At 41.0% G+C, this 12,685-nt stretch overlaps 1 protein-coding gene across 2 annotated transcripts in view; it reads left to right on the forward strand.

The window, feature by feature from the left end:
* LOC144215449 (homeodomain-interacting protein kinase 2-like) overlaps positions 1-12,685 on the forward strand; it is a 57,521-nt gene that overhangs the window by 39,026 nt on the left and 5,810 nt on the right. Inside the window, exons 5-14 of one of the 2 annotated variants that reach the window (XM_077744385.1) lie at positions 390-476; positions 3,206-3,390; positions 3,486-3,648; positions 5,415-5,544; positions 5,990-6,111; positions 8,588-8,718; positions 10,100-10,282; positions 10,904-11,224; positions 11,835-12,091; positions 12,233-12,393. In XM_077744385.1, the coding sequence (XP_077600511.1) occupies positions 390-476; positions 3,206-3,390; positions 3,486-3,648; positions 5,415-5,544; positions 5,990-6,111; positions 8,588-8,718; positions 10,100-10,282; positions 10,904-11,224; positions 11,835-12,091; positions 12,233-12,393 (1,740 nt within the window). The remainder of the gene's footprint in view (positions 1-389; positions 477-3,205; positions 3,391-3,485; positions 3,649-5,414; positions 5,545-5,989; positions 6,112-8,587; positions 8,719-10,099; positions 10,283-10,903; positions 11,225-11,834; positions 12,092-12,232; positions 12,394-12,685) is intronic. The other variant, XM_077744386.1, reaches the window with a different exon arrangement.

Below are 12,685 nucleotides of genomic sequence, written 5' to 3' on the forward strand. Positions count from 1 at the left end.
GATCTTTTATTTTGGAATTTGTTATTTTGAATTTTTATCATAAGAAGAAAATTATATTTTTTTTCAATGAATTAACTTGAGGATATTTTACTACATTATCTTAACACAAGTCCACATTCAAAAATACTGTTTGCATTTAAATAAAACCCGCTCTGAAGAGTCATCTATATCTCGGATATGGAAAATTCTGTACATTTGCATGCGCTTTCCTCAATAATAGGATGTTAGATGAGTGTTTGCATGTGACCCCTGGGTTGCTCTGCGGGCAAGCGGAGTCCTGCTGTCCATCAGCAACAAGAGGCTATAATGAGTCACATATAAATAGTGCAGGTCTAGAGGGGAAGCGTGTTAAGGGTTTGAAGGGAACATCTGCTTTATTTCTCTAACAGACTCCTGAGGACCATGAGGGAGAAACGGGGATCAAGTCTAAAGAGGCGCGGAAGTACATTTTCAACTGCTTGGATGATATGGCCCAGGTATGTGGTTTCTCACAAAGCACATCTTTTATCAGAAAGAACAGCTCAAATATTACTAATGCAATCCCCTGCATTTACCGAACCACAATAGGGCTGCATGATTAAACGTAGTAGGAAGACACGTAGAGAAAGACAACCATTCCCCACACTACCACCAAACTAACACTGAGTGGGAATTGCACCTTGACTAAAGTCAGGCGAAAGAACCACTGATCCATCGGGTAACCGACTTACTTCATACGTTAATAATAAGTACGTGATCTTTAAAATTTGCAGCTATAAAACAATCACGTTCAAACACAACATGTTCTTGAAGAATAGCAAGGGGACTTGCATTGAATCCATTGGGCTTCTAGAAAGACCATTTCAGCCTTTAGGGGACTTTTTCCAATGTCAGCTTCCCTTACGACTCGTCTCTTCCATGGGAAAGTTCACATGTAGTTATGACATTTTGGTAGAACATCCCTAACACCGAGTTGATAATGAGTATTTTTTTCACTATGCTCAGCTCTGTTTCTGCTACCAGACCCAACAAAAGGAATGGTTATGTCACAATTATTCTCCCAGGCCCTTTTGCCTCGTCCTGTCTGATCAAGATCCAACTTGATTCTACATCTGATAACAACGAATCTGGTGTACTATTTGCTATGAATTGTGCTCATCTTGATGCTCAAGCAGCTGCAGGCTCTAGAAATTGTCCATGTGGGTACATGCAGGTACATAAATGATGGCGACAATTACGGCTGTCCGGTAAAGCTCACGGCAGCTCTCCAGCCCTGTCTGGAACAACACGCTCTCGGCTAGCGCATGATTTGATCATTGCCTGGGCTTGTTTAATTTACAGTTGCCATTGCAAACTTGCATACATGCGGCACAATCAATAAAAGCAACGTACACGGGCTTCAGTATCCCATGGGTCATCTCTGTCTCCATCGCTACAAAGCCTTCCCTTCACTGTTGTGCCCCGAGTCGACTTATTACAAAAACACAGAGGAGCTCAAGCTGGAAGCATGTTGTGGAAGAGAACTGCGTACTTTGCCCATCTTGTTATGCTCCCGTATAAACAAGTCAGGATTGTGGACATCTGTCCCTGCATGTATAATAGATGACATAGCTATAGGCCCTGAAAGACATGAGGACTGAAGAGGCCAGAAAGATAATTTGAGAAAAATGGTGAGGAATTATATCAAGTGGCTTTAATTTGAGTAATTCTGAAAATAACTAGTCAACTGGATGTTCCTTGAATATCGGAATTGTCCCGTATACAGGAACAAACGCTTGTATCCCGTATTCAGCTTACAAGAGACACTGTTTGTGTTGTACATTAGGTTCCCTACATTCGATGTGCGAACATTCCGAGATAGGAATTTCAGCTGACTCATTTGTTTTCACGTGCCGTATTTTCATGCCAATAGGGCGCACTTAAAAGTCCAAAATGTTCTCTAAAATGGATGGGGCGCCCAATCAGTAGGTGCGTCTTGTGTATGCACTAAATGGCTGGAAAATCTGCTTTGACAAGTAAAAAAGACAATGCTGAGTTTCCACGGATCTAAGGCGAACAGCTTGGGAGTGATAGATGCCCAATGGCAAACATAGTTATACAAACACTGATAGATAATCGCCACACATTATATCAGCTGTTCGACTCATATAGCTCTCAAAGTCACAGCATATTCCAAAGGACAACCGGTGGAGCTTTGGCAGGCATTTTGCACTCTTTCTCTGCCAATACCATCTTTTCTTCTATTATTATCATCACTTATTGGCAAACTAAGTAATTGGTGCTGGTTTTGCAACACATCACCTTAGGTGTTTTGCGCTCCATCTGCCAGCCTTGTCCTTTCTCCTGAGTGGCATGTCTGCATTCCTTAAAATACAGATGTGACTCCATCCAACAGATGTTCACATGCAAGGCCAACAGTACTCACCCTTATGGCCGCATTTCTAACAATGCCTCATTATAACTGCGATAGCTAGTAGTGATCATTCACTGGCAAAACGAACGGACCATGGCATCGAAAGTGCATGAATAATTTTAAAAGAAGAATTAATAAGTGTTTATGTAATGCACCTTTCCTTAAAGTCATCTCCCCCTACCAGCTACAGACAATGTGCTTTATCAGTGAGAGGTGTGGTCACAGACTATGAATAACATGCATGGGAAAAAAGAATGGCATCATATTTGCGTTGACTGGCAGCACATCTGATAGCCCCTCAGCAGGCTTGCAGATAAGCGCTCGCACCTTTATGAAAGCAGGCTTTTTCCTCTGCATGTCACAGCAAACAAGGCAGCCTGTCTGCTCCCCTGATGTCCTCACTCCGCCTGACAATCTTCTTGGTTGAAACAAAGGGCAGCTATATCATGACCTTGGTGCTTGTTTAAACACAGGGAAGGAGCCGCAGCGAGCCCAATTTGCCTCGTTTAGTTTGCTTATTGGCAAACCTCAACCTATTTATAATAAATCTTCACCTTCAATAATGAGATTGTGTTTTCAATGACATTTTGTTTACTTTTGTGTATAACTGGTTGGTAGTGGGAACAGTCCCATTAAATGTATATGTGGAGGAGCATTAATTACACCAATTTTTACCCTGGTGAGTCAGTTTAGAATGTTGTTTCAATTGGCATTACAAATAACAGCGTAGATGTTTACAATGTCACTGGAGACAACAGCATTATATGTTTATATGATGTTGGCATGACAGTGCCCTTTTTTTGGTTTCTCCAGGTGAACATGACATCAGATCTGGAGGGGAGCGACTTGTTGGCGGAGAAAGCCGACAGGAGGGAATTCATCGATTTGTTAACCAAGATGCTGACTATCGACGCAGACAAGAGAATCACACCCATTGAAACACTCAACCACCCTTTCGTCACGATGTCTCACCTCCTTGATTTCCCACACAGCACTCAGTACGCTCATTCTTTCCATTTGCCTCATTGCCTTTTAAAAATTGAAATCTAAATGCATCTGACATTCACTAACTGTGTCTCCAATCCTGTTCTAGTGTGAAGTCATGCTTCCAGAATATGGAGATCTGTAAGCGGCGTGTTAACATGTATGATACGGTCAACCAGAGCAAGACGCCCTTCATCACCCATGTGGCCCCCAGCACCTCCACCAATCTCACCATGACCTTCAACAACCAGCTCAACACTGTGCACAGCCAGGTGAAAGTCAATATATACTTTTTTTTTGTCTTTGGTCTGCCACGCAAAGATTGCATGTATTGGCACATCAAATGTGCCTGCAAAATTGGAACGCTGCATGCTGTTACTGTGTAATTCCTTTCATTTTAGAAGGCTCTCTAAACTGTACAGTGAAATACATGTGTGTCAGCCTCGGGGCTCCCCCTGCTGTTGTGAAATATAGTTTACCAGTACGTTTGCTCATTTACAGATATCAAATCCCATCACAGGACAATCTTATAATTTATCACATATATAACAAAAATATATAAAAAACTGGTTATACAGTTATTGACTTTAATAGTGTCAAATCCTCTTTATAAATGTTTTTAGGCATTATTTTCTAGACACCATATTGATACTAAATGAATGTTGAGGAGCTTAGTAGCCCATGACCAGATGTTTGAACCCAAACATGTGCTCACATTTTCTGGCTTGCCATCTTGCTTTTCTGCCTTTTGTTTCTGTCTGGCTACATTTTTCAGTCTACAGCCAGCTCCTATGGGATTGTCACAGAGTGCTGATTGCACACATGACAAGCCCTGCTTCCTGCTTATCTTGCAGTCTGAAGCTTTAAGGCCTAGAGAATCCCTTCACCGCTGGCTTCATCTCATTCCCTCCTCTCGTTCTTGCCCTCTTCTGTCCTTATCCCTTTCTCTCCAATTTCTAAGATCTAGCTTGTGGCACTTCCTCTTCCCTGTGTTGTGGAAGCGGAACTGCTGACATTTGACTTTGCCAAATATTGTTATCTTCAATTCTATTTAAGCATCTCCGTCACGCTATATATGATGCAACCACGCTTCATTTTTTTGCACTTCAGTTCTCGCAGATGAGCCATCTATCAATTCTACTTATTTTGATTACTTATCATAATTAATTTGCAAATCACATCTATCTTTTTGCCTTGTATTTAGTTTCTGTCAATTATGATGAATGACTGTGCATCATTGATTATGCTTCTTCTAATTGTTTTTACCACATAAATGAAAAATGAAGATCCTATGCATTTCCTACTCCTCATACGACATGATGACCAGTGGATGAATCCCAAAGCAAATAATGAGCAAACAGTGTTATCTCTTTTACTCTAGGATGCTTCTTGGTAGTGGTATTGCACACTTCTTATTTATGGTTAAACCATGTTGCACTAGCAAAAGAAAGTTATATTATTGATGAATGACTGTTGGATATGACAAATATTTCCTCCTTTCTTCCACATTGATTTGCAGACTGTGATATGAAATACCAAAGTTCTCGGCACTTCATTTTAGAGGCTAACTGTCATTTTGTAACATATTTCAAGTATTCATTTGTTTTGTTCATGCTGCATTGTTTTATTGAAACAAACAGCAATTTTTCATGTAGTTAGAAGGCCATTGTTGCACAGCACAATCACTCATAGTGCAACCTCACTCTTTTGGCATGAACACAAAATGAAACACTGGCTCCAAAAATGTATTATATATATTTTTGGGTTACTCTTCACTTCTTTGTAGAGTAATATACATTTGCACTGAACCATAGCTTGTGATAGTTGAACTGCTTTTCACAATTAAAGTTCTCAGGCAGATGTGACATTGTCCCAATTGGTCATCGACTGTGTCTGCAGTTGTCTTAAACATCCCTCAATTTTGGTCCCGTCATTTCTTTAGACAACAACATAGCTCCCTTTTCCATCAACAATTCTACCATTTTCTTTTGTAAGTCCCGATGTGTCCATACTAAACTACCAATCTGCACTTTACCAGCCCTCCGCTGCCTCCATGGCAGCTGTGGCCCAACGGAGCATGCCCCTGCAGACGGGGGCTCCTCAGCTCTGCGCCGCCCGACCCGATCCATTCCAGCAAGCACTCATCGTCTGTCCTTCTGGCTTCCAAGGTAAGGCATGCAGCGCTCAGAATGCATTAGCAGATCCAAATGGATTGAATGTCCACTGCCGTCAATGTATTATAGATTAAGCTTTACTTTGGATTTTGCCTTAAGAGTAAGATTCAAGATAAAATGTTTGCCATTTTTTATGAGCGTTCATGTTCTTTCCAATGTGCAAAGACATACTTTTTTTGACATGTTTGCTCTTTACTGGAAAGTTCCAACCGGCTATAATGTCACTTTTTGCTTCCATGAACTCGTTCATGGTGACAAAAAAAGCACCACATAACACAGTTCAACACCTCAAACAAGACAATATTAGGTTGAGGTCATCATTTTATTCGTCTGCACTAACACGATATTTTTATTCTTCTAATAACAGAATTTAAACTTTAAACATGACTTGCATGTTAGATTGTTGACATCCTTTGTTTTGTTTTTGGCTCCTTCACAGGACTACAGGCATCACCTTCCAAGCACAACAGTTACTCCATGCGGATGGAGAATGCTGTTCCTATAGTGACACAGGCCCCGGGCGCCCAACCTTTGCAGATCCAACCAGGCCTTCTCACTCAGGTACAAAAAATTTCCAATTGGCTTCATACTAACTAATTGACATAATGTGGGCAGAAGTGGGCCAGTCCAAATACAGACACTTAAAATGGAAGAATAGATAGTTCTTCTCTAGATTGGAAGATATTCAGCTCATATTTTTTTGTCCTGAAGAACACTTTTGATCTCAGAGTTCAACGCTGTTGGACCTTTGATGGCCCGGATCTGTTTTGAAATCTGTCAGAAAAGGCAAATAAAAAGGTAGAATAAGAAAAAATCCATACTAAACTTCTCCAACCTTCTTCGAACTCCAGTGCAGATTCTATGATTGTCAGTTGCTGATATTGCAGGAAATTAATCTAGGAAATCTTCTCAAAGAAACTAAAATCGTGTCGACAGAGGCGGCAACTGTTGTCCTTCTATCACTTTTTCCCCCCTTTGCTTTTTTGAATGAATTTAGGTTGCGCACTCTCATGGATTACTTCCTTTCTCCCCTTCTTTCCTCGTCCTCCTCACTGACTGTCTGTGCTCTGCTGGAGGCTGAAGCTGCTACGCTTTGATGCACATTGGACAAGGGCCTCTCATGCAGAGAAGCCCTTTACTCAAGCCTGCACTGCGCAATGTAGCTGGTGACTTGTAGCTGTTAATATAATGTCAAAAGAAGTAAGAGTGAACGGTAGCACACGTGCACTGTCGACTTCTCCCATCCATCACCACCTTTTTCCCCAAAGGAAAAATCCAGGAAGGCTTAAATATGTCTGAGAATCTTTGGAGTTTGAAGCACCCCCTTATCTCCAGTTAATCATGCAGTAGGCAGGCAGGCAGGCAGGCACACATGCGGCAAAACCTTTGAGTGCGTGTATGTGTGCGAGAGCATGCCTGTGTTTCTACAGTGCCTTAATCTGCCAGATACCAAATGGTGATTAGCTCCGGGGCTGCTTCCGAATCAGCCTCCCCGAATTAGAGGCCTCCAAGGACCATAAGAGGTCAGGGGGAAGCTTGAATTGGACCCTAAAAGAGCTGATCATTTATAGATTTGCCAAATTCATGAACATGAATAACATGATGAATCGAGTAAAGACCAAATAACAGTCTTTTTAAGAAGACAGCAAATGTAAATGTCTTATATTGACACTTGAAGTGCATGTCCCCAGGCTGCTTGTCAGTACGTGTACCTTCTGTGGGGGGAGTGTGGACGCGCATGTTAAGTGAAGGCACAAGGCTCTCGTTAACATAAACAGATGGTTTATATGGCCCGGCATGCAGCACACCTACTAACTGCCTGTATGCATATCCTTGTGTTTACTCCGTCACGGTGGGAGGTCTCACCGGGCTGCTTTTCCCCCCCACCTGTGCCCTAGACCTCACTGTAATGTTGCACCCGAGCCCATTGCCATTATTCCTCAACCTTCATGAGTGTGAGCATTGAAGAAGGTCCCAAAACAGTGAGGCAGGACAACCAACAAAACCTTTATCTGGTGCAGGAATGCAGAAAATGTGGAAACAATCAGGGAGTGAGAGCTGCAGCTTTCAGAGCCCTGAAGTGACAAAGGGTTTTCACCCCGGGAGCCTTTGGGTGAGGTGGGAGGTGGCGGACTACTGATTGTACTGGTGGGCAGTGTGAAGAGAAAAAAAAAGGGGCCTCTTAACTGGGTTACCGTTGCAGGGCAGACAGGCAATTTACACAACCCAGACACCCAGTGAGAGAGGAACGTAGAAGTGTGTGGAGAGAATCGGCCAGGTGATGGATGTCCAGTATTACTGTGTCATAATGGCATGTTGATATAAGGCCTTAAATGTAAAGGCTGTCTTAACACAGGAATGTTCCTTTTGAAATCAGTGAGGCTGCAACTTCGTAATTTGGCATGGGGAAAAGAATCCTCCATGTAAGAAAATAGGGATTTTAGGTTAAATATTTGGAGAGAAAAAAAATGATAATTTCGTACACACATGGTCTGCTTTGAATTCTGTATGACACCTCTTTCTTATTCGACCCACATGCCATTCAGCGCATACCAATCACCTCGTAAACAGATGCGCAAATGGTATTTAATGAACTATTCATTCGCGCTGACATTCAAGCATTACTCATTACAACTGCATTAAACTATTAGTGTTACATAGAGTATCAAACAAATATGGGTAGGCACTCTGGCATGCAGACACGTGCATGCATACAAGCAATGTCTTTTTGTCCTCTCTAAAAATATAGCAGAAGCTTTCCCACCAACTTGAATAACTAATAACTCATCTATCATAGTTGGAACACACAGAGTGACAAACAAATAATAGTTTATAAAGTCTTGATCTTAGGTCTTTTGTTAAAAAGGGTTTGACTTTTGTGAAGTATTTGGTGATCACACCCTTCTACTTGATTATGCATTTATGTGATGTGCTCATGTTTTTATGGTAAATTTCCCACAAAGGATGAATGCGTGTGAATGCCCACTTTTCAAAGATTCCCCTCTTTTCTGAATCCCTCTGTCTGATCTTATCTCAGCAGGCCTGGCCTAATGGCACCCAGCAGATCTTACTGCCTCCAGCCTGGCAGCAGCTCACTCACACCTCAGTTCAGCATGCCGCCGTCATCTCTGACTCCATGAGCGCCACACAGCCTCTCGCCAACTGGAGGTAAATATCCACGTCCAAATTATTTCAGACATTAAAATTTTGCTTAATTCCTTTCCTGCCAATAACAGCTATAGACACAACACTCATTCACTTGACAGAAATAGTTGTGGAGTATTATATTCAACCGCAATTGTTATTGGCTGTGACCACTGCACATGAAATGGTTAATAAGCGTAGTGAGGGAGGCACACTTTTTATGTCCAATTGTATCAAAACTACTAGACAGATTGACACTAAAGTTTGCTTTCATGTTTCTAGTGATTACAGAGTGAAAAATGGAGGTTACATTTTTGCCCTTTAAACATCCTATTGTAATGGTGTGATGGCAAACAGCAAATTCCAGGCAAAGGTTTTGCCAATCTATCATGAAAATATTTGCCTAAACTTGGAAATGTCACACTTTTAAAAAGGAAATGCTTGTAATGTAATCACAGATACAGATCATCTATCATAACACTAAACACATAATTGTGTTTATGGGTATTCGATGACCAAAAGTAACTAAATCAAAAGGAAACATGATCGACGATGGGCTCAGTATCTCCCTGACAACCCGTCCTTTATCTTGATCGACTCACAAGAACACAAGTGCATTTATAAGAGCAGTGTGACCTCAGGGGGATGGGCCAGACGAACATGAAGAGAATTTCTCTGTGACGCTTTGACAAGTGGATAGACTGATGCGAGAAGGCAACCTGCGGGAAGAGAAGTCTAAATAACAGTTGTAGGGAAAATGTACTGTTCAGTATGTTTAAATGCCTTCTCAAATGTCCATTTGTGAGGAAGCTCACAACCCCTCACCACCACCATTCCCTTGGTAGCTTAGTGGTTTATCGAGAAAGAATCAGGAAAGTGTCGCACTTCCTCTGCAGAGCTATCGCTCGGCTGCTCGTGTCAGCTCCTATGCCCCCCCCTTTTTTTCTTTGTACGTAGCTTATTCCCTTTAATCATCTTGTAATTTTCTTTTGAAATAGATTTTACTGACACCTGCTGGCTTGTGAGCAGTACAAATGACAGTATTTGGAATGTACAGTGTTGTGCATATAGTAACGTGCTGATTTATTTACTGTACAAAATTTACATTTTGACACAGCAGCCTAAATTTTAAAGAGTGTTCTTAAAATAAACCTAACATTTGTAAATCTTATCATTTTTTATTTTAACTAATATGAGTTTCCAATGAAGATATAGGCATCCAATCATTTTAAACAGAGGCCTGGCAATAATCCTATTCTGAAAACAGTACTTAGAAATATCAGTTTCTCAAATTGTCACAATAAATAGTTTTATATTTTTCTACCAATATTGCTATGCAGGTGTTTGTCTCAGGCTGTGCTCATCTTCTAACAATTTTAACTGAAAAATGTTTTCTCTCCATCAGGAATTCCCACCCACACGGTAGCCATTATAATCCCATCATGCAGCAGCCAGCCTTGTTGGCCAGCCACGTCACGCTCCCATCCAACCAGACGCTCAATGTTGGAGTGGCACATGTTATGCGGCAACCCTCGTCCAATAATAACGCCTCTTCCAAAAAGAACAAACAGCACCAGAACTCTGCCAGGTGTGTTTTAATAACAATTCTATTGGTCAAATTACAGTATAGGCCGTCCCACCACAGTATTAGAAGTTCTAGAAACTTCATTCATTCCATTAATTTGTGACACAATATGTGACACATCTCACAAGAATATCTTTTTTATATCTGTATGTTATTATAAATATTTATTTTAATGATCTACCGTAATTTAAATAATAGCTTGTAGCAAAAATCAACAACTCCCCATTCCAAAAAGTTAAAATATTACATTAAAATAATTGTAAGAACTAGCCTTCTGAAGTTGATGTTTTTAAATCCGACCTTGGCTTTTTCATACTTGCATACCAATATGATATTAATTAAGACTGATGGCTCACTCACACACATTTGAAATAAACTTCATCAACTTGTGCAATACATCCCCACTTTTTGACAAATTAAACAACACACATAAACTAGAAATGGTGGATAAAGGCGCAAAAAATATACATTGCTTCTTGGTAGTGCACTTCAAGCTATCAGACTAAAAATGACCTCAAATGCTTGATGGCTTAGACCTCCAGAAAGGACCATTTACTAGGGTGGGAATGTAGCCTTAGTTGTCACGCTTCTGACGTCACAACTTATCTTCTTTGTTCCTCAAAGGAATACTTCAGCATATGAAGTGTCGTCCACTCAGGCGATGCTTTCACCACAACGCTCCAAAAGGGTGAAGGAGAACACGCCCCCACGATGCGCAATCCAGAGCAGCACGGCCTCGGTTTGTCCATCCCAACAAGGCTGTGGGGGCGGGAGCTGGGGAGCTCCTGAGGCCGAACAGGCTTCTAGCACGACTCGTGGCCATCCGCACCAGCAGCATCTCCCCAGGCAGACCATCATCATCCCTGACACGCCTAGCCCGGCGGTCAGCATCATCACCATCAGCAGTGACACAGATGAGGAGGATGATCACAAACAAAACAATGGGTGGGTTAACCATTATAAGATAAATGTCATCATTGATTCTGTTATCTCTGCCTTATTTAAGCAAGTGCTGCTTTAAAAAAATATAAGCACTTTTGTGTGATGAACTTGGCACATTTGATGATAGTCATGCGAAAATCCACCGTTATATTTTTTTGATATCATTAATAGACTCCAGTCTGATTTAGTTGGTTAGATCTTTTTAGATATTGTTCTTACATTTCTGAAATTCTCAGTGACATATTGGCGCTCTTGCAGTGAAATTACATATTATCTGCTAAGGAAAGTAGTTATTGACTGCCAGAGTGGCATATATAATTTTCATTATAGTGTTTGGAGTTTGTTTTTCTTCACCAAATAAAGCAATAGATGTTGGTTACAGTTCTACATCACTGCAATCCACATCCACAGCTATTCCTGCAACCTTACAGTTAAAAATGACCGTCATTATTTTGTTTTTGTTTTTTTTATTATGCAGTTGAACTCCACAGAGTACTAAAAATATACCACTCTACCCCCATTATGGCAAAAACTTAATTTCTTTGGCTTATCATTCTACTCTATACAATATGTACTGAAATTTGTAACCTGGTGCTCATTGTTTCCCCAACAGCTCGTCATCGAAACAAAGGAAAAACGTGATCAGCTGTGTGACCGTCCATGACTCACCTGACACCGACTGTTGCAGCAACAACAGTCCTTACACTGTGGAGCTGAGACCCACCAATAATAACAATAATAACAACAGTTGTGACACAAAGACTGCCCTACTGGACAACTACAACAATGGCAATCCACGCACAATCATCATCCCCCCTCTCAAATCTCAGACCAGCGAGGTTGTGAATGAATGCGAACGTTTGATGCCAGGTATTGTATTGGATTGGATTGGAAAACTTTATTCATCCCGTATTCGGGAAATTTCTTTGTCGCAGTGTTGAGAAATTACGGTGCTTCTCCATTGCAAGTAGCCATTTCTGATCACTAACACATTTTCCTCCCTCTGTGCAGATACGATAAACCGTCAGAATTCAACTTATAAGTTCATATCCTCAAATGGATTTCTTTCGGGCAATACTCAAATCCCGGGTGGTGTAACTGCATCGTACAGACAGCAGCGCTCAGGGCCACACCCCTTCCAGCAGCAGCAGCAGCCTCTTAATCTCAGCCAGGTAAAAACACACATTAAAATTGTGAAATCTAGACTAAATATCTTTACGTATACATAGTAGGTGCAGTACAGTACAGGTCAATCTTTGCTCAGTGTATGTTTTAATTGCCTGTGAACTTTGGGCCTCTGAAATCCTTTGAAACATTTGTTGTGATTCATAAATAAATGTGACTTGACTTGATTAACTCAGATAATTGACCACTTATAGTAATTTGATTGTTTCATATTATCATAGTGTACATGTCGTATAGTCAATAGTTTTAAGAAGTGAATGAATTCCACATTAACTTGGA

Source organism: Stigmatopora nigra, chromosome 22 (assembly GCF_051989575.1).
Source record: "Stigmatopora nigra isolate UIUO_SnigA chromosome 22, RoL_Snig_1.1, whole genome shotgun sequence".
Lineage (NCBI taxonomy): Eukaryota > Metazoa > Chordata > Actinopteri > Syngnathiformes > Syngnathidae > Stigmatopora > Stigmatopora nigra.